This window comes from Rhopalosiphum maidis, chromosome 2 (assembly GCF_003676215.2).
Source record: "Rhopalosiphum maidis isolate BTI-1 chromosome 2, ASM367621v3, whole genome shotgun sequence".
NCBI classification, from domain to species: domain Eukaryota; kingdom Metazoa; phylum Arthropoda; class Insecta; order Hemiptera; family Aphididae; genus Rhopalosiphum; species Rhopalosiphum maidis.
In genome coordinates, this window is record NC_040878.1 from 10138748 (window position 1) to 10163921 (window position 25174).

Here is a 25174-nt window from a genome sequence, read left to right on the forward strand (position 1 = left end):
CCATAATAATAATAATAATAATATTCATATTTATTAGATTATATATCATAAATCTCAATACATTTTATACATAATATCGATTAAAAGTAAATGATAGTTATTGATTTACTTATCGTTACAAGTAATTTTTATGATTTAAAATTATATAAAAATAATATTGAAAATAGTGACGTTAAGTAAATAAAAACGTAAATAATCGAAAACGTACAACACCAAAACTGGTATAAAATAATAACCTAACATTCAGATAATTAATTTTTATGCAATAAAACGAGCATATTTCAACACAAGACCAAAACCAATAGGTAAATAGATGATTTTTTATTTTTACACCGCCTGTCCGCTAAACATTTATCATTTGTATTCAAAAACATGTTACGTAAATCATATTTAAAAATTGAAAATATATGTTAAAAATTCGCTAATAATTTAAATATAATATTCTAAAACCAATAACATTTTAATTTATCCGGCGAAAAATCCTTAACAGTTATAATATGGTTTCTTGACATAAAGGAATAATTCACGATTTACCTTGGTGATAAGTGATAACGTAAAATAGTTATATATGAGATATTCAACGCATAAATACGGTCCGAATATTAGTAAGGATGAAAAAATATTTTCTAATCACGAAAAGTGGTAGATAAAAAACATATGAGATTTATTTGGTGTATTACTTGTTTTTAAAATCGATGCTCCATACTAGATTTAAAGTATCTATTAATGTTTTATAATGTTATAAAATTTGATAGGAAGTCATTTTTACCAATGTTCGTTCTTATTAATAATAAAATGAAAATACCAAACTGATGTAATATTATTACTTTGTACATTATTTTATGTCATGTTATTTAGTGCTCTTAATTTTCAAATAATTCAATAAAAAATATATTATGTGAATAATTAAATGTATCATATATTTACAAATTATATTAATTGTACATAATATAAACGTATAAAATGAATATGTTTTCACAATAGTGATCATAATATTTTTTAAACACATTAGTTTTTATGAAAAATACTCTGTTGATAAATGCATCTACGTATCAAAGGTTTATTTAATATATATATATTTTTTTTTGTCTAAATACAATTTAAAATAATACCAAACGTTTATATAGGTTCGAAATACTAATAAATTTATTTTTACAAAAATATATTATTTAATATTAATAAATATTATTATTTATAGATATCATATTATATATTTCGGATAGTATTTGTAGAAAACAAAAGTAATCATCGTTTGTTAAATTTACAGATGAAATGCATATTTACCTTTATTTAGTCCAATAAAAAATAAATAGTTAACTAACAAAAATATATCTCGATTAAGTGTTATGGTACGAATATCTTCAAAATACTATGTTTGATTTTGACTTGATGTATTTTTGAATAAATTTAAAATGCGTATGAAAAAAATGAATAATTGAAAAATATTCTCTCTCAGTAATTATTAATAATTGTAATGTGATTTGAAATAAAGAAATTAAATGCACATAATATTATAACCTAAAAGAGTTTATCGAGTGCATGGTCGGGTTGAACAGTAAACGTTATAATTATTATAAATTTATAACATTTGAAATATTGCTGGTGATTAAATACATAATATTTAATACTTATATAGAATACGTAACAACTTAAACTATAAATAATATACTGGAAACATGAAAATGTGACTCTTAAATGTATCAAAAGTTTAAAATGCAAATTATAATGAAGTAAAAACAAATGTCACATGACGTACTTAACTTATTCATTTTTTTCATAATATGTATTCATAATTTAAAGGCAAGAATAATAAATTAGAAAACCCAATAACAACACGGCATGCAATACAACGTGGATTACAGCATAGATACTATAATACAACAGTGACACAAAGTAAAAAAAATTGTATTAAATAATACGCGTAAGCGGTGTATTATTGTTTGTAACTAAAATTGAAACAAAAAAAAATACAAAATAGGGTACTTTTATACCATTTTTCGTTGCGCTACATTGCGTTTAAATACGTTGTGAATGAACAGATATTATTTCAATGAAATTATCACGTGTAACCAATTTCAGTGCTAAATGGTTCTCTCTTTCAATAAAATGCAATATAAAAGACAAATATATCTTTTACTATTGGTACCATATAAAAACATTTTCATTGTGATTTCCAGATGTATCAGAATGCCTGTTGAGCAAATCAAACAAACATCAAAATAACTTGGGCGAATTCTCGGGGAAACCTGATCTTCCGTACTTCGATAAGGCTGCGTCGATAAACGTGACGTCGCCTTTGGGAAAAACGGCCTATCTCAATTGCCGAGTCAAAAATCTTGCCAACAGAACTGTAAGTAAACGAAGTATTTTTATGTTTTTTATTATTCGCAGTGTACAACTAGATTATCAACTCGGAACCAAAAACAGAGCATATTATTCTTTAGGGTGAATTTGTATTTTGATGTTTAGATGACCTATAGCGCCTAAGCAATATACCCAGATGAAGACCTCGTGTTACTTTAAACTTATTTAAAAATTACAATTTATTTAGAAATAATTCAAATAGAAACAATAAAACAATTGTGTCTGTTTAATTTTCCTTTAATTCGGTTTTTTTTTCTGATACAAATCAAGTCCAAATAAATAAATACTGCTCCCTGAGTGCAAACAAAAAAAAAAAGTGTTCAAATTTACGATTAGGTTTAAAGTATATACATTTGAACCGTTCGTGTTTCATTCTATAGAATAAATCTGTGTTAATAGTCAGGTATATCTGTTTTTCTGCTTACGATCCATTTTATTATAGAATAAACAATTTAATTAATTTTCAGCATTCAAAAATAAAACCATTATTGCTTTTTACGCGATAGCTCCGTCACACAATTTCTGTTTTCTAAAAAAAAAATAACAATGTTTATTTGCAAAAGAATTAAATTTAAGTTTCTTTGAAAAAATTAAAGGACCGGGGAATTATCTCTACAAACGAAATGTTTTATCGGACACAATTCTTTTCTGGTCCACCTTGTTTTCAGACTAAAAAATAATAATTGGACTAAATCGCCTGTAAGCGGTAGGGCTTTTTTCTATATCATATTACACCATAATTTTCTGGAAGGATGATTAAAACTAATTGTAACAATAAAACGATTACTCGAATTATATAATGATCTTATAAGTTTATGGACTCTAAATATTTAAGTATAGGTTTGAAAAATACACATCTAAGACAAAAAATGGAGTAATTATAAACTCTGAAAAGTTATATGACTTAAGTAGTGTCTTACACGCGTACATTTTTTTAAAAACAAAAAAAAAAATTATACTATAATATATTTTCATTCGGTATTATGGCCTTCAACACGATATTAAATATTTATTTAGAACACATGAGAACTCAATTATTTTTTTATTAATTCCATTCACATCATTTTAAAGTTAAATTTTATTCAAAGTAATTTCATAAAAATTGTGATATCGATTTGTATTATATATATATATTTTTTTTTTATATAACAACAAGAACATTTTTTTTAAATTGTTTTCTCATATTAAATGATGAGACTCGTTAAATAGTTGGTGTATGTAAAAAATAAATTTTTGTACTTTGCGGATATAGTTTATGGAGTTGAATAACTCCATAAAAAACACAGGATTTTACGCGGTAATCACATAGGTATGTAAATAAAAAAATAAACAGAATGTAGTTCAATGAAAAACATAAACACCATCGTTGATTAAATTTGATGAGCTGTACACATATCGTGCACATTATTTATTTTTCAAATACCATCCTCTGAGTAATGATATAATTAAATTGTTCAGTATATTTTCTACCTACAAATATCGTTAATTGCATTTGTTATAATTATATATATATATATTTAGTACGTATCCAGTACTTATGCTGTGCCACTCCAGTCATCCGCATTACACTAAAGTCATTAAGAACCTCCATATGATTTTGTTTCGTTACGATTATTCTTCAAATGCAAATAATTATTTTCGTTTTAATTACATTAATTAGTAAACAGTGCATAATGTTGTTCACAAACAAAGTACACACATTCACTAATATTCGCTGCCCACGCAATGTTTACGTTATTGTTATTTTGTTTCTCTAAAAATAAAATATAAATTACATTAGTATAATACTCAATAAAAGTGTGAATAAATTAATACGTGTTTTTAATATTACATATAATTCGTATTCAATTAGCTCATCAAATAAAATAACTGCGACAGTGATCATAACTACTGTGCGTTACGGTTATCGTAGTATGCACTTTCACGACATACTTAAAATTTAAATGTCCAATCAATTCATTATAGACGTTGTAACTGTGACGAAAAATATCATTAATATAAAAGTACAATACATTACACGTTATTCAGCAATGTATATTTTTTCGAAGGAAATTTATTATATTTTAAAACAAAATAAAAATAAAATTAACGTTGTAGTTATAATAGTTTTTTTTTTAACGACTTTAAGTACGCACGAAATCTACCCATCACTATTCCAATTTATGTTTGAGTAAATTCAAATATTTGCGAAGTAGGTAATTATTGGAGTTTTCATATATAGTTAATTTGTACGTTTATTTATAGTTGAAGTAAAAACGTAATACTTGAGTCAAACTCGTTAACATTTCATAGATTTGAAGGTGATGGTAAATTATAGAACTCTACATCTAAAAACTTTATGAAAGATATCATATTTTGTTGCTATCCAAAACGAAAGTTTTACATCAAAACTTTATGTACGTATGTTAGTTGAACATGTTTCTCCGAAATGTTTGATTTTTTTTTTTTTTAATATTTGTTATTTTGTTAAAATCACAAATAGAAACTATAAAAATATTTATGTATACATTATATGTGAAAATTAAACGGGATGTAACGAATAGGACGTGTGTAGTGAAAATACTGTTAAATAGGAAAGAAAAAAAAAACTTCTAATTAATATTAACAGAAAACGAGCAAACTGACTACATGAACATCGTATTTAGATCAAACGCATGGGGTACTAATTCCAACTGTCACTTATGGGTACGACATAATTAGATGTTTCGTGCTTTTAACAATTAAAGTACTGTCTAGGTTTGTTCGAAAAAACAAACATCGATAAAACGTGGACCAAAGAGAATTTGTATGTTGATTCGCAGTACCTATAAGGTCAATGAATTTTAGCCCAACCCTTCAGATTATCGACACATCGCCGCCGCCGCCGCCGCCGATCAAATTTAATTAAAACGGTCGATGCAAGTACGTTGCGCGCTCAAAGAGAATAATATGTAGTTGTAAAATGAATACTAAAACAATCGAAATTTGTTCGATGCACTCATAAAAGCACAAAAGGACAAAAGTTACATACGGTGCATCAATGCGATTAAATTTCGATTTTTAGAACAGCGTTAAGCCATCCGCGATTTGTAAACATACCTAGTATATATTATTACAATGTAGGTACGTGTTTTACATTAACGATGCCGTAATGTATTCGAATACTTGTGTTTCTTCTAAGACAGAAGATTAAACTACCAATATTATCGAGTAATTGCGTATAATTTATGTGTGAAATATCAAAGCGTACTTTTCAGTATCGAATACATCAAATTGGTCTTGTAAAATGAGTAAGCATGTATAGCGCACAATTTCAAAGATTTTGTTTTTTGATAAATCTACTTCAATAACTTTCATCTCTTCTACCTTCGTCGTACTGTACTTATCATGCTGTTTAAGATTTAAATGAACACAAAATGGACGGCTAGTGGTCCTAACTTAACTACAAAATGCTTATAATAAATTACATATGATATATTGTTTTTAAATTATTAATATTCAACGCCAGCGAGCTTATGGGAAACCTATTTTTAAAGTCGAACGTTTCATTGAGCCTTACCCTGGATGAACTATACTTTACATTTTTATTTTTTTACTTTATGAAAAGGTTTTTACTACTTTCGTCTTTGTGGAAAAGGCGTATATCAAGGCATTTTGTTAGCGATACGTCATAACTCTAGCCACGTCTACTGCTGCAATAATTATTCATTAATCGTTATAAATATATCGTTCGAATGGCAGTCATCTAGCTGTGGTGCTAATCGGTGACTTGGGTTTTCGGAAATGGTCGCTATAATAATATGATAATATCGCATTTTAAGTATACATTTCAATGGCGCACAGCTAAGTATACCGCTCCGGAACAGCAAGGAGGGCGATGGCTGCGTTAAACTTCTTCGCGTGAGATTATACATGGAGACGAATATTATACCGGATATCCCGATGACGAGGGCAATGACCAAAGTTAGCCCAGAGTAGGATTGTTCTACCCAAACACACACACTCGTACATACGGAAATATGTATATTATATACACATATACATTTATATATAATTATTACGCTTAAACAATGTTACATTAACTGACTTTTGGTGCGCGTTAACCGAGTGTATAATATTATTTACATATATATCCTACAGTTAGATTTAGGCGAATGAGTGTGCGAGTGCGATGGCGTACTGGTAATTGGAGAACTCAGCGAATTTTAGGTTATACTATAGCGTTATCCATAACGAGGGGCTTTGAGAGAATTGATGGATTATTATCATTATCGCTATTTCAACACCCCGCTGCGTCTCGCTGACTACGATCGAGGGTATTCCGAATATCGGGCCGAGTTAACGAACATAACGACGTTATTAGTATTATTGTATAGTACGCGGGCACGCCATAACGACGACCACATTGCGGGCGTAAATCAGTTATCGCAATATTATTATAGTAACTATACTATCGGGGCACCCCTACGCGACGATGCCCATCAGAAAACTTTTCCGAAGTTCAGAATACGCACGACGAAAGCGTCTAAATACTCGTACGTAGATGTCACGGAATGACAATATTAAGCGCGATATATCTATAGGCATCAAAGGCGACGGAAAATTCTTCGATCCTATAGAGTCCGAAGGCACGATATTTTAACGTTAAACGTTTCAAACTTCAATACTATCTAATATAAGCGCCATGATATTTTCAACGATGAAAAAAAGGTTAAGTTTCAAACGACAACGCATATTTACTGTATGAGGTGCCTATACGTTAACATTTCGTAATGTAATAGAATTAATTATGTCAACAAAAATTGATATTGATATTTATTTTTTTGTTATTTCAAATCGTTTTGATATTCAACACGACGCCAAGTACTTAAACGTGTGGTTATGTTGATAGGGTATAGATTTTATTTGATTTTCGTATAATACGTATCTGGGATATGACTTTAATTGCTAATTATACAAAAAACTTGTTTAAAATTGTTCTCTCTCTCTCTATATATTTATATATATTTATAAATTATAATTATACATTTTTATCCGAAAAGAAACTGTATCCGACTACGTTGAATAATTAATACGGTAAAACGGAAAACGCATAATATTGAAATATAAATAAACATTTTCATTTTGTGTTTGTTTAATCCTACAACAATTACGAAAACGCAAACCGCATTTCGTTTCGATCTGTTAATTTAAAATTCAAGATTTTGTCCAGTGCCAATCTCGAAATTACTATTTTAATATTTATGAACATGGCACAACAGAAAAAGTGAAATAAAAACGCTTAAAAACACAAAAAACAAAAATAAAAAACAACATAAAGTTAACCATAAGAGGATACAAATATAAACAAAAACTAAATCCCAACGAACTCGGTCTATCACCCGTCGTTGACGTCATCGTTTTTTTTTTTTTTTTGTTTCGTTGAAAATATCGGAAAAAAGGGTACTCTACCCCACAAGAGCTGTGTATAGGAGTAATCCGGTTACAGCTATTAATCCACACGGTGTATAATTGAAAAGCTATTCAAATGACAGTCACGATAATATTTTATACAATGTATTGGAATTGGAATTAGCAGTGTACATGATGTAGTAGTACGCGAAACAACGAAGCGCACGCAATACATTTAAAACATCCGTTTTGACGAATATTGTACTGTAATGCATAACCACGATATGAGAAATGCAGTATTAACATTTAATATTTATGGACAAGTTTAAAATAGGATTTGGACTTAAAAGCCGTACTAACTTCCAAAAGTGCTTAAGTTCTTCAATTACCTCTTCCCGTCACTAATTCACCAACGGACGTGGTCAACGAGCATTAAACAGCACTATAGTTCAGTGTATTTTGTTTATGTTCAATTTTCAATAAATTATTATACGAAAACATAATAAAATAAAATGTGAGATTTCAATTTTGTATATTGTCATCTGTATTTAGTATATTACACGTATTCTAGGCTATATGTACAACTGATTATATTATTACTACCGCATTGTATGTACAGTCATTTTTTTTTTTTTATCTATAACTCATAAGAACGTGTTAGGTCCACACACGTGCGACGCCACTGATGAGCTGACACGAAATTGCATACAAGGCATATGACGAGTTACAAGTTTAGATGAGTTGGACAAATGATCCCTACGTGAATTTAAAAAAAAAATTGAGATATGAGTCCCCACGAATCGTTTTTCGTACAATAAACGTTTAATAGGCGGTGGCACAGGCGCAATTCGAGTTTTAAATTTTGGGGGGGGGGCTATTTTAATTTGCATATATACATACTGTGTGTATGCTCCCTGAGATGTATAAAGGTGGAAATCGCGCTCATGGGCGATGCTCGTTTGTTCCATCGCGGAAATTCACGATAACCAAATCTATCCAGACGCGTGAGCACGAATAAAAACATAAAACATTTACTGGGCGCCGTGTATCTGGAAGGAATACGACACGTTCAAACTGCGACACGAAGCGCGAACGAGCGCACCCGCGGAAACCGTACACAGACGGCGAGTTCGCGTCTAGAAGAGCAGATATAATACTATCTATACGCTCACCTATGCGAGTACACGCCGCAGCGGTGGTGGCTTAAAACTTGTAGTTTTGATCACGCCGACCCACATCGCATCGCACCCCCTCCCCCACCCACCCGGTACGCCTAGTACTCCCAGACGTTAATCACCCGGGTGTTTTAAACTCCGGTAAGAAGACACACTGCCATTAATCCAAAATGCGCCGGTGGTGTTGCCGTGGGCAGAACCTACCGGGCGGGGAGTCGCGGCCGCTGCCGTTTTATTAATGACCTAATACTTGTTAGACGATCTTCTCGCGGGCACGCATTACTCACGCAGATTTCGTCGTTCTGAAAGGATTTAACGGTCGGAAGTGAACGGTTTTCCGGGGGGAGGGGGGGACGGTCGCGGCTAATAACGCGCACGCGACGGGAAAGTGCGCGGACGAACGCGCGTATGTACCGCATTAGCGTACGTAGAGAGGTTCTCGACGACGGCGAGTTGCGGTCATCGCGACGAAATGGACGACAGACGGACAGACGATGACTGTGTGTTCTTCCGAAACGTCGTAGCGATCAGTCGTGTGCACGTCGATCTTGGCTACACGTTTTTCGTATATTTCGGTCGGATACACGTGGGAAAACTTTGGAACTTTGGTCGGCGGTCGCCGTCAGACGGAATTATATTATTTATTATATACGTCTTAATGTATATGACGATTTGTCAAATATGCTCATCACCTATTATTATCTTGATAACGGCTTTATTCAAAATCCGATTTCTCGTGTATCTGAATAAGTAAGTACACTTAAAGATTATATTTTTGAATTCTCGGGATTTGTTTTATACTGCTCGAACAGTGTCAACATTTTGTTTTTCAAATGAGAACCGGCTTTTCATCATGAATTATGTATCATAAATATTTGGATGTATTCGATTTAAAATTTTAACAAACGGTTTATCAGTTATTAAAATATATCTATAACGGTCTGTAAAAACGGTTTTACAAAACTATCATACATATTGATAGATCTATATTAATTGCAGCACTGCGGGACACTCCTCGAGTTGCAAAAAAAAAAAAAAAAATAATGAAAATTCGAAAATGTAGTTAGAAACATATTTTAAAATTCCAAAAGTTGGATAACTGCATAGTTCAAGAAAAAATAGGTAGAGAACATGCTTGGCGAATCGCCCTGTATACATAAAATATCGTGTGCGATTCTATATCCATCTATAGTTTTCTCTATCCCAGACCGAGAACAATGGACCCGGTTAACCGAAACGTTTTAATCGCGTCGAACAAAACGTTTCTTCCATTGTAGTGTGCGCGATGGTCTCTCGGTCGCGTTTTATTTCGTTTTATTTTTTTCCCGTTCGCATGCCAGCGACACACACGCAACTATACTAAAAAAAAAAAAAATACTGTTGGGACGGCATTTTAAACAATTAAAATACTGCGATACTTTATTGTTTCATTACTCGTATATGTGTGCAGAATATTATTTGTGTCGTTTATACTTACGTATAAGATATACTTTAATAAACGTGTATATGCAAATATTCGATGCACTCCAGACGAATGTGCTACACATAATAATTATGCCACATGCCGACTAAAATGAAATGAGGTCTTTCAGCACACGATGCATGAGTGTGAAATGCATCCGATAAGTATCAAACAAAACGTATAGTAGACCTCATATGACTCTTTTGAAAAGGTTCAATAAAAAACTATCAACTCGATACACTTGAATCCTGAAACTGACTATAAAAAAAAACGTTTGTGTGGTTCGTTTCTTTTTATTTTGATTTAAAAAATATCATCATTTACCCATTAATTTCAACCGTATGTATTATAATATACAATAAACAATATTTAAATAGCTATTCATACAAATAAAAACTTTTTTTTTATTAGAGAAACTGTTTAATTTGGTTTTATGTTCCGACAACGAAACAAGGCAAAATCGTGACCAATTTTTGGATAAAAAATAAAAATAATTTATTTTTAAAAACATATTATGCGATGTGTATGTTTAGCTATGTAGCATAATAGAATATAATATTACGTGACGTGGTGTTTAATATTGTTCTATTAATATTACAATGTTATTCTTATTAAAATTTTAATCTTACGTATTGTAAATTTATTGTATTAAACAACATTGCTTGTGCACACAAAGACGACATAATATATCGTTGTGCATCACGTGCGTTTTACACGGACATTCGCATTGTTCCTATGCGATCATCACGATATAAATATTTATTTTGTGTTACCATCTTATCCGATGAACAATCTAGTGTTTGCAGAAAAATAATATATACGTTAAATTTTTCGGTAGGTACGGCTAAGTAACAATGTTGATAATACGGAGGTAGAAAAATAATGTATACTTTACAATTTTATTATTGTTATTTTATTTTTTTGATTATTCAAAAAGCGTCATTCGATGGCATTCGCTGGGCTATTCAAGTGGCCGCGTCCAACATAAAACAACTTTATTAATATTCTAGAAGTAAGCGTATATTGCATAAACTTAATTATTGTGTTCTATACGTTTCGTATTGTACAGAATTTAGTGGTATTATCTCGGAAAATCGAGCATTCTGTTGACAGAGTATACTATGGTACGAACATTGCATTGTACATAGTAAACGCAATTATTAATACTATTTACCACTTTTTTTTTTCTCAACCATCAAAATTCCGCCCCCGCGCATTCGTCGTCTCGATTTTATTTTATTGTATTATACACCTACGCCAAACCGCTGGTTTTCTGATTGCACTTTAATCCGTATAAATGTATTAAGCGTACTTTATATTTTATTCAAAAGACAAACGACACACGTACTATATAAATTATTACCTTATAGTCACATGGTAAAATATTCAACGATAACAATACGTACACCTGTTGTGGGGTAAGTACTTCGAATGTATTTATTTTTGTGTGCGATTAGCATAAATGTTTAATAATACACCTCGCCCACTAAAAAAAAAAAAAAAACTCATTGAATTAAAATTTACAAGAGACAAATAATTTATTTTATACAGAAAATAAATTGGTTTACAAGAAGACGTCTTCTGTTCCACTTCCTCACTTCAAAAAATAAGAAAAAATTAAAATCGACAACTCTATAGCACTTCGTTCACAACAAACGACAACAGTCAGGTCGTTTGATTTGATTTAAATCATTTACCTATCTAGTATTTGTATGATGTCCTCGAGTCGATGCAGTTATATAGCTGCTGCATTTTTACAAATTCGGTTTGTAAATTATATGTTCTCTCGCATTCGCCTTTGAATTTGATTTCTAACTGTCGAAGAAATATCGTTATAATATATTTTATGTGCATTTTAGTCTACACTTATTTATAGGTGTGTAATATGTACTCAATCAAACATTTTTTTACTGCAAAAATGCCAACCGAACTTCTGCCGTTCGTATGATGATATAATGGCACTGTGGTGTGATAAAACTTAACCGATAATACGTATTCGGCACAGGTACGGTATAAAAAATATTTTTTGGTGGTTGCGAGTAAACCGTGTGTACGCCAATGTAGACGGCTGTCGCGTTCCAGAATTGGTATTATTTGATTTATGAATGCGGAAACCGAACACGGTGTGCGTTTCGAGTGGACTTTTACGCTATATAGTCTTTTCGCAAAAACATAAAAATGCATAAGGCTTCGCTCTCGCTGTCAGAGAAGGTATAATATTTATTTCGGAATTGCATTAATTAAATTCGAATTTATTTCCATCGTGTATCCCACAGAATACATAATTCAACTGTTTTATTTCACATAATTTACCACCGTGCAGTATTGCTCTTTCCATTAGAAATTCTTCACCGATACGCTTGTTTGTGCATAATGTATAAAATAATTCGTGAATTAAACGTTATTAAAATGAAATCGGTTTATTGTTGTTATTATGCGTTTTGGTAATAGGTAAACTAGAAATTGTAAAAAAAAAAAAAAAAACATTAATTTTAACTACTATATAAATTACTCTAAAAAAATCATTTTTATAAAATAGTGATGAGACTTTGCTATGAATAATTGTCAATGAAATTTAATTTTGATTTAAGTAAATATATTTGATCATATATTTCACATGCAAGTTTAATTTGGATAACAACCCTATGACGTGGTATACAATATTATTTACCCACATCGTATATACGTCATAATACTCATAATATATTATATATTATTATGTTTATTTTATCTAACGATGCAATATCACAACCGTTTATAATATACGTTACAGGAGGCATAATAACTTACTGACTTATGATATTCACTACAATTATAAACGGTGAAACAATAGGTATTGATAAAACAAATGATTTCATTTCACATTTCAAGTCCGTATGAGTATTTTTATACTATTTTAATATTTTATCTTTTATCGATATTTTGAATAATGTTATATTTCATATAACATTACAATAAAATGCATTTTTTTAATCAATTTGTAATTGTATATATTCATGTTTAAAAATTATTTGGAATAAAACTCAATTCAATAAAATGCAAGTACACGTAGACATAAACATATAATGTAAAATAACCTATCACTATCAATCATTCTGCATTGGTATTGGGTACAGTTAGGTTTATATTAAGGGCCTACACACCTTTTGTTTTAGATATAAATCTGTGTTCTACATGACTGAAGGTTTCTAATATAAAACTACAACACTCTGATTGACCATTGAAATACTATGTCAACGTTTGCAGCATGATGTATTATAATATACATATAAGTGCAATAATACATTGTATTTCGACGTTTAAATTCAAAACGAAAATAATCATAACATCAAATAATGTATTAATTTTAACTCGATAATATTGTAAAAACAAAAACTGTAAAAGTTCCATTGTATAATAAAACAAATACCTATATGGCGTTTTGTCCGAAAACGTAACAAACATAAATAAGGTTTCGATAATATCCACAGTAAATATCATTTCAGATAATTTATTTTTACAACCCCCATTTGCTGTTATCGAATTTATTTTATTTTTTCCGTTGAATTATGGGTGATATTTCAATTGGTGTAAAAATGTAATTATTTTTAATTTTACGAGCATTCTCGAAATTCAAACTCCAGCACAGATGTTGAGAAATATACAATCGAAGAACCGTGAGTGTAATGTTATTACTGACCAAACAATGTTTAACAAGCTGCTGCTGTTTCTGTAATTGATAACTTAGATTTGTTTCAAAGTATTATTTTCAACGAGATCATTCACCGAATAAATTTAGCATTCTTATGTTTCCATGCAACGAATTTTTGCCACACGTAAAAATCAATAACGATAATATTGTTCTCGACGTGAATATTGCCATTACACATAAATCCTCCATACCGGTGCCCATCGTGTCCATCGGTTGTATATTTATGAAAATCTCATTCATACGATGTAACTCTTATATAATATTTTGTATTGTTAAAACCGAAAGACAACTATTATAATTGACGTGAACAGGCAATAGTAAAGAATGGATATTTTTAAAGCATCGCAGTTAATTTTATTTCTGTTATCGTTTGAACGGAACCATTCTCAATTTTCATCGACTAAGTTGGTTTTCCGTAAATGGTTTTTTAACTGAAAAATATTCAGCTTATCGTGTAGTAATAATAAACCCATAATTTTCAATAAACGTTGTTTAGAATTATTGTTTTTGTACATAATCCATTATCATACTTGGCACATGATATACTTTATGTGAGCAGTTATTATTGTAATTTAAAAATACGTACTATATACACACGCACACACACACACACACACACACACACACACATAGTGTAGTACGATAAATAATGTTTTATCGGGTTGGACGGTTGTATAACTGTATTAATTTGGACATTCTTAATGGATCACCGAGTGAGTATGTTATATTGTTGTTATTTTTATACGTACATAACGTATTGTTTCGGAAAAACTAATCAACACGGCACACACAAAAAGTACTAATAAATAATGAATTATATAATTTTATTATCAACGGTCGTTATAATATGATAAATTATTTCTTGTCATGTTGCTGCAGAAAGTATGTGACACATTCACTTGAACGAGTTGAACGCACTTGACGTATTCGGCATAATATTTGTCTTGTATCAGCCGTTATAGCGGTAATAATCATATCGTATTAGATTTAATTATTAAAATTTCAGTGCGCTCACATTTATTGCATATATATATATATATATTATATTATTTATTATGAATTTATAAAGTTTTCTGCACTTGATTTTTCAAGTCTGTGTTAAAAACAAAAACATCCTTGAAATCAAAATTACTTTGCACATAAAAAATACATTTTTTCCTTTGATTTGAAGTAGGTACAAAAACCATAATAATTATTATATTATTCCAATGTATCCTTGAAAAACAAACGCACTGAAATTATTGTCACTAGACATATATAAACAAAAAAGTAAATTCTCAATACGTCAGTTAATATTTACTGTTATTATTGTTTTTTAAATGAAAAAAATATAAAATATAAAGTTTGAATGAATTACTTGTATTTAAAACTATTATTTTATATTTAAAGTAAAAATTGATTCGAATATACTGTGTCAATGTTTAAACAATTTTTTTACACTAAATTTACATGCATATGCTCAAAATAAGGAGATAATAAACTGGTAATGTTTTTTTTTTTCGCATTACCTAGGAATATAATATATATATATATATATATATATATATGACATATAAATACTCAAAACTATGTATAATCTATGGAAAAATATAAACAGTGAAGTGTACATAAGTAATACATTATATTATTTTATCAAAATGGCCGATTATAATTACATGAAATGATTATAATGAAATGACCTAAAGTTCTCGTTTTTTAATTCTACGTCATATCACTATAATAATTACAGTATAATTGAATCATGAACTCTATAATATTGTGCAGTATTCGGTGTGCTCTTAAGTCTTAACTATAATAGTGTTTTGTCTAAGATGTTTGTTGTTCATAATCAAAGTGTTCAGTGTACAAGGATATTGTACATATAACATAAGTGTTTATATGCCAAAAACAGATGTTGTCTTAGTTGATCGGTATAAGGCAACGCGTATTATGTGAACTCAATATAAAGAGATATTGCAAACAATACATAAATGCGAAAAAAAAATATATGCCACAAAATAAAATCTAAAATTTTCATTTATCAAGCACATATTTTAATCTTAATTGTATTTGAATTAAAAATGTACAAAATATTTGAATTGTTTTTACTTATACTTATAATAATATGTGTGTAATACACACTGTGTATACACATTATATATATTTAATATGTAAACCACATAATTGTGCTTATTTTTCAGTGACTATTTTCATATTTTAATGAACTTTTATAACATGTAAAATATATTCAAAAATATTTCAACTGAGAATTTAATTTAACTTTAATTTTAAATACTTTTCAATAAATCTACAATAATTAACTTGTAATACGACTTATATTATTTTAATTATTATTCATTTGAATAAATCACAACAGTTTTGGTTGACTGGCTGAATACAATGCAGCTTTTATGATTACAGATCAATTATAAGTAATAAGACCCAGTGCTAATTGACAATTATTGTTATAATTTACGTGGTACTAACTTACTGGTATTTAAAATACAATCTTTAACTATTTACTACTATGTTGATTTAGCTTATATATTTATTTTAATTTATATCAAATTATTTAATACTATAAATCTCAATTTATTGCTTTTAAATCTGAATTTTTGAATTAATTTGATAAAATCTGTGATAGTAAACCGGTAACTACTAAAACTTACCACAGTATTGTAATACGTCATATAAAAATCTATGTTTTTTCAGACTGCAGTTATGTCTTATAATCGATCACAATATTATATATATTTAATTCATGAAACAAAAATTACGTGTGTTACATAAAATAATATTTGCTCATATTTTTCAATATTAAATTTATTTATGTGTCAACTATAACTAATATAATAATACCATTTTCAGTAAAATATGTTCACAGTAAAAATCTATAAAGGCGTGCAGTGCAGATAGGTAATACAATTGTTTGATATCCTCAAATATGCGTATACCTAATAGTAGTACATCAAAATAAATAAATATACGAATTTACGTTTTTTTTTTTTAACATTATGACTTCGATAGAGTGTTTCTTTTTCACATTCTCTATCCCTCTCTTTTCGCCACTGAGGAGATATTCTAGTGACCCTTTAAGATCTCATTGCAGTTGTACTCATCATAACGTCTAAACTGCCCGTGAATATATTAACAACTTAAATTCCTCATGGGAAATCATATCTCTTCCACCACCTTCTAGCAGACCCTAGTTACAGAGTGGACGTTACCCGGCTTTAGGAAACTAAGGACGGAAGTGATGGAAAGTTTACACCCTTTCCCGTTATAAGGATACATCGGTGGTGCAGAGAGCGGTTGTGACGCGGACTAGGGATGATTAGAAACCCTGAAATATACGCGTATTAAGTTTACAAAATTGCACGCACACGTCCTTAATTTTTCCGCTCGGTTCAAATGTATCTATAATAACATTATATTGAACACAATATTATCATCGATATTGCCATACAACACGTATACAATCCTACCTCTAACCAGCGAGCAAGAAATTCAATAAAATATTATTTAATGGCATCATTGTGCGATCATCGAAACGAAAACTTTAGGTTTTAATTAATGCAACACGTCATACCACAAGTCTTTATTCATCGTCCATCCATCTCTTATTAATAAAAATTAACAACTGTATGTAAAATGTGGTGTCGAGTTCACGGATCTGACATTTTGTGTTATAAAATACCACAGACTAAACCCTTGACTCGTATATTAGTTTCTAATATTCTACGTATTATTATTATTTTTATTGTTGAACTGGAATATACGCAAATCCAAATTCACAACAATTTTATATGACTGTAAAGATAGAATAATCTAATTAGCAGTTATTTTTTCACGTGATTTTGACAAAGGTATGTCCTCATACAAGAATATATGTTCCAAAAACGTATCGTACCGTATTCTACCATAACAATATATATATATATATATATAAATCCAATGTCCACGGTTGCCGAAGCTTAGTAAAAAAAAAGCAAAATTTTGTTTAAATTTACTCGAAAGTCCACGGACGTTATCTCTAATAAATTAAATTAAATTATCCTTGTGAAATGTGAAATGTCCCGTTGTAAGACGATATCAACATGAATTGTAAATGTATAGATGTCCGTGTATCGCCGATCTAATTATTAACACGCACGTTTGTATTTAAGACAATACACATCAAATTGCGTCTTGCCTTTTTACTAACACGCGTGGATAATACCTTTAAAAGCGCATTATCAATCGTAAGTACTGCGATTTATGATATGTAAAATAGTTGCTGTCCATGTATAATATACCACATCGAGTAGACAGTGCAGTAATCGTCACGGAGAATAATACGTAATACAATTGTTCGCATACAACGTGAACGAAAACAAACAGACATCGATCGTTATTATGCACCTAACCATCTATGCATAGTCTTGTTTAGAGGGGGTAGAGGGGGCTATTGCTCGAGTGGCTGGTTTTGAGGAAGCAGCTAACTTATTTTTATATTATCACTGTGGTATATATTCAAAACTTCATTAATTCACAACTAATATCATTATTTATATTTATTGTTATTTATTACCAAACTTTATAAAAATAACATAAGAAAAAATCCTTAGCCGTTGAAAAAAAAAAAACAAAACAAAACCAAGAGTGTTCTAACTTTCACCATCAATGTCAAAGTAATGTAATTACTAAAACAATTTCTGTGTCACACTACAGAAAGAAAATTAAAATTATACCTGGTGTTCTTTTTTTACAAATATGCACTGTTGTTTAAGACAAAACATGTTTTTATGTATAAATATATACACATGTATGGTTTAATTTTTTTCCCCTGGCAATGCGAATTCCTTCATATGGCCTTGCAATAAGATATATGATCACGAATCCACTACAGATATCAATGATATCATGACGTTATCGATACTGTTGCGTGATGCACAATAATTTGTTATTAATAATAGATCTGCCCTAACATTTTATTTTAGTTCATCTGGCAACTGACGTATTCCACCAGAGTTTGTGGGTACATTGTTATATTATATATTTTTATATATTAAAGCCTCTTTGCGAAAAAAAAAAAAATATAAACCATAATGAGATTTTTAAACTATAGCAAAGATACCATCATATAATAACACGCATAGATATATAGCGAGTTGCTTTTCTTATTTCTTTCTTTTCGCTCCCCCCTTTTTTTTATACACGAATTCGAATCTTCGTTTTGTTCCTCCGTGTTCCCCCCCCCCCCCGAAAACTAATAGTAGTCATCCGATACGACGAGAAAAATAAAACCCATTAAAAACTTTCGTAGTATATGTGTATAAAACATAAATACATACTTTTATACTTTTTTTTTTAGTTCTGTACGATCGCGGATCTCGTGCGTTTCGACCGTGTCACGAAGATAATATTGTGACGTAGTTCGGTTGATCCATTTCAACGGCTATACATTCATTATGTCTAATATAGTTTTTTATTGTTTGGATGAAAATAATATATAACCGGAGTAAAGGACCAATGCTTATTAGAGCGGAGAGTTATCCATTATAATTTAACTCCACTAGTGTATATATACTTGAAATTCACGTTTTATCCAATCAAATATTTAGGAATAATTATTGTATTCTACATTTAAAATTAAAAGTGTATGTTAACAAATAAAATATAAACAGTTAACGAAATGTTTACTGTATAAATATTAAAACGTTTTTATCATATTGCGTTTAATTGTATAAAAATATTTATTTATGAAAAAATATGGACGTAACAAAAATTTGCTAGCCGTGTAAACTAATCACTATGCGTCCTATATTAGAATACATAGCGGCAGCCGAGTTCACGAATTCTTTCATTTTTTGAATTGACGCGTGTCTTGTATTATGTATAAAACATAATAACTAATCATAATATATTATAAATATTATGATAACCGAGAACCTGGTACGTCAGCGTATAGTAATCAATATTTAATACATTATGTAAATATTTTACATAGTTTCGTGCGCGTTCTGACCGACTTCATTTGAGCTATGACGTTAGTCCGAAAACAACATTTAATTAATAATTGTGTGTCTATTCTCTAGTCTATGCGATTGAATAAATAACCGGACGGAGAATGATTTGTTTTTATTTTTAAAAGGTATAGAGTTAATTTTAAACTGGTGATTTTATCACATAATATAAATTGTAGACACGAGCTTTTGGTTGATATCCACAGAAACAGCAAATTATAATAATAACTAAAATATTGAAGACGAACTCCAAAAATAAGTGTATAAGACTAACGTTCTGCGTAGATTTCTACATTTAATATTGCACGGAAAACCAAAAATAGTCGTTACGGCACGTATAAATAACTTACTAATTGAAACTTAATCAATTGTTTACGCACGGCGATTCAAAGGAAACCCGAAGTTGTTGAGTAAAAGTACCGTTTCAAATTTGATTACACATGCGAACCGAAATAATGCAATAACGGCTTGTACATTATCATATACTATCTGCATGGGACAGCGGAATTTGATAGGGCTGATTTATGGATGCAAATACTTAAAGAGATTATATTATCAGGTCATATTTTGATATAAATTATCCACCACTAAAGTTGTTATGTATAGTCTAATTACGCGTCGCCGACCCAAAGCATCAAATAGAAACTAATGAAACAACACATACGATATGTGTACGAATTTGAATATGTAAGTACCTACAATCGCGTATACGCATAAAGTATACTTAGATGTAATAATTAGCCTTGTAAATTCGACTAATAATATTTATCGATGTCAACTAATACTGTCTTGGAAACAAAATGTTCAATGCGATACGTACTATATAATATGTAGATCACATTTTATCGTCGATGTAAATGCACAAATGAAATGCATACGTTTTCATTAAACTCCATTAAAATTCCTAAAAATCTGTTTTGACGACATCTTTTAAAATATTGCTGTGCAAAAATAGAGTGACAATGTCTTGTGTTTAACCGTTAAGTATTTACAAACGAATTTATCAAGACAAAACCCAGTTTTTACCGACTGTTCTATTATACATTTTAATATAATTTCAATAAAACAAATATACTTATTGATACATTAATTTAATATCGAGACGTTTTTCACATTCAATTTTAATATTTGGTTGTATATTTATAAATTATAAGTGTATAGTTTTTGTATCAAATCATTTTAACCCTACATAAATTATTTTCGGTCTTTCGCAATTTAATCTTAATGAATCAATTTAAAGAGTTTTTATTAATGTTCATACATTTGTATAATGGTTTATTTTTTTGGATTCGTCTATGTCCTTTACAGTTGAAACGCTAACTGTTATTTTTATTGTATTCCATATCCGACGATGCTATAACTACGAACCCTCGAAAAATGGTTTTAAATCATTTCGGTCAGAATAAACTTCCGAGAAGGAAATTGTTTATTATTAGATAGATTATGTTTGATTTTATGGCTATTTCGAAAAAAAAAATACGTATACATTATATATTTTTCGACAGCCAATGGAAATTGATTTATGAATGGAATATTATTCTTTTTCTTTATTAACGACTGAATTATGAGAATACGATTTTGTTTTCTTTTAATTGTACATTAAATTCTAATATTTTGAAATATATAACATCTCCCTTAGGTATTATTAATTTTAGTAATAGAAATAGTTTATTTATTTTGGTTCATAAATAATTAAAAAGTAATTTAAACATTTTTTTTATTAGATACTCCCAAGTTAAAAATATACGAATCCAAGTAAAGTTGTACACCGAATAAAACTTGGAAAATTTGAAAATCATTATTACTGTATTTCCTTTATTGAAATAGTATCCGTGGAAAACTATTTTCGTTTAGCGATGTTGTATTCGCTTCTAATTCGCTAACAGCTTTGATGTTCGCATTAACAAGTTTATTAAATTACGGATTCTGACAACTAAAACAAACAAACGAACATATTCAACACTGGAAAGTTTTTATCGTTGTGATATAAAATATGCGATTTTTTTGGTCACCTTTTTTATAAGATCCGGTATAACAATTTTTTTGGCTATATATTTTGTTTATCGAAAAATTATTCTATGAATCATATTATACCAATAATAATATTTTAAAATGACATAGGTATGAAGTGGAATATTGGTAACTTGGAGATCCATAGAAACATACAAAATTTGAATAATATGGTTAGTTTCGAGTTGATAAAAAAAAAAAAAAAAAACAGAAGTGATACCAGAGTATTAAGGGATATATTTTTATTTATAAGATATTGAAGATTTTATAGCTACCGTTGAAATTTGTGTTGCCAGGAGATGATTGTATTATCCTTAGATATTATATTGATTTATTTGTAAAATATTTTTTCCTCGAAATACGATAAAATGTACAATTTTATTATTTACCGCACTATGACCTATTTTGTAGAGTAAGATGGATACAGTTTTAATGCTAAACGTCTTTAATAGTTAAAGGAAATTAAAAAATTAATCTATTATGGGTTAGAAAATTATACACTGTGCTTGGCTTATTGTGAAATAATTAAAATGAATACCCCTTAAGTCTCTAACTATAAATATTTTATCAATTTTCGAACACATAATATAATTGGCACATATGAAATTAATGGCCTAGAGTATTACAGCTTTAAAGTTATTCGAAAACACATTTTTTCCATTAAGGATGTGGAACGCGAAGTTCTGTAATCTTAAATAGGTGTTGATTTGTGCTAGGAAACGTTGTTTTCTTCGTACGAAATGATAGTTTAGTCAACTCCGATTAAAATAATAAATAATTTGGCTATCGCAGTGTTTTAAACGTTATAGATGGTGAATAAAAACAATCAATACTCGGTACGGATCGTTGTGCGTATAATATTAAAGTGCATCCGTTAAAAAAACTGTATTTAATTCATCCGTCTCATTTTGATGTTATCCATTATTTACCGTTTAATTTTAATAGTATTTATACAGTATATTACACAGTAGTTTTTAACAATAAAGTTTAATCCGCCGTTATAGAATAATGTTTAAAAATAAAAACTCTCATACTTTCACGAAGAGACTGATGGTAATACCTAGTTTGAAATCTCAAAACAAATGTCGTTTATGACAATAATAGACGACATTATAATATAGTTATTTCTTCTTGAGACTATTGAAACGGCGCGCTACGTACCTATAATATCATATTGTTCTCCGAGAAAATTAAATCTTCATACATCGCGACGTCACAACCAACGGTCGAAATATCCGACCGGCGCTATTGTTATGTCATAAACCCGTATTACGTTAGTCATAATAGGTTTTCTAAATAGTCTGCAAACAATATTATTATATGACGTATTACGTTTTTTACGGTTTTAAATTTAATTACTTTTGACATAATTACTTACTGCGGCATGGCAAAAGGGTTAGCATGACAATCACGACTTCATACGGGCCGAAAGACACGAGTGCCTATAACGTTATTATAATATTATTATAGTAGTGACAGCACGTAAAACCGTAATCCGTTATTTTATTTTCACTGCGAATTCATTTTAAGTATAAACGCGAGATTTAAACTACACATATATGTACAAAACTCTATTTTAGTGTGAGTAGGCTTTGATTTTTAGTAGTGCTTTCCAGATAAACGACATCACATTTTGTGTTGATTATTGTGTCACAACAATCGGCACAATTCACCGTAAACAATATAATATTGTGTACGTGCTAACATATTATTTTAGACTGAAAAATTAAGTAAAATATCGATTCTGATGTTCACGAGTCGTCGAATACAACAACATTACAATGCCATACAAAATAAATATTTACTTTGTGTAATTTATAAAAATTAAACCGAAGATAAAATTTGAAATTTGAAATCGCTGGTTATACTACGCTTAATCGTGAAACATTTTATTTTATTTATAATCTTAAGACACTCAAAAATTAAATTTTAATTTAAGCCTTCAGTACTTTATTCTTTGCGTTATACTCAATTCCCTTTAGTTTGCTTATTTAAAATGGTGGGTTTTGTCTGAAATATTATAGAATAATCTCTTTCAATCTCTCAAACGTTAGCAATTTATTGTTTTCTAAATTGTATTGCTTCCTTTATTCGTTTTTGTTTTCACGATCATTAAATTTCATCTTCCGAATAAATATTTAATCTATTATTTTCAATACCAAACTCGAGAGCGTGTACAAAAGTAAAACATTGCATATGTATTACGCATAATAGTGTATTAATATAGTGATAAAACACTCTATTTAAATAAAACCATAACGATAAAAACAGCTTTCTTATTTTCGTGAAACTTAACGACTGCAATATTATCATGACCATAGTAAATTTAAATAACACATAAATAAACAATAGATTCATAAAAATAGATCCATCGATATTACATAAATAAAAGTATAATTTTTTAGCATCGGCATTGACGGCCATTAGCCTTTTTTCATTACTTATACTTTAACTAATGTACATTAGTTAACATAATTTTTTTCCTGTTTATAATATAAAAATAGTGTACAATAATTTATCTAGTTTTTTATTCGTTAAGAAATGTGTTCGAATTTTGAGCAAGATTGAGGATTTTCAATAGAATGATGGAAATTCCCGCTTTTAAGCTCTCTTCGCTCTTTATAAGATATCAGTTATTCAGCAATACATTTAGTTATTATTAGGTTATTTAGGAAAATGAAAATAAAATATCGAACAATGAATAAACGCGACCGTTTTACAGGGGCGTGATTTGTGTTTGAGGGAAGGAGTAGTCAGGTTGCACCACCGACTTTTAAAGTAGTTCCAATCGGCCTGCTGAAATAATTGTTTATTTATATAATTAAAATTAAATTATATTTTTAGTTTTTATAATTATAAACATTTAAATTGTGTTGATTTGTATGCTAAGCTGTATGCTTAAAAGATTTTACAATTAATGCTTTTACTGGAACATTGAAAGGTTATTGTTTTGGTAAAAAACTTTACCGATGACAAGTAGCATCAAATGAAAGGTTTTTCATTCCTTAAAAGAGTAAAGTCTACTATGAGTGATGAAAGACTAAGCGATATCGTGGTACCTAATGTTAAAAAAAAAAAAAGTTAACAATATAAATCTAGAACAATGTAAAAGAAGCTG

General features: G+C 29.5%; 1 protein-coding gene across 1 annotated transcript in view; it reads left to right on the forward strand.

Moving 5' to 3' along the window:
- Window positions 1-25174, forward strand: part of LOC113552987 (zwei Ig domain protein zig-8-like) — a 361314-nt gene that overhangs the window by 270541 nt on the left and 65599 nt on the right. The window contains exon 3 of the mRNA XM_026956073.1: window positions 2178-2350. Within this exon, the coding sequence (XP_026811874.1) occupies window positions 2178-2350 (173 nt within the window). The remainder of the gene's footprint in view (window positions 1-2177; window positions 2351-25174) is intronic.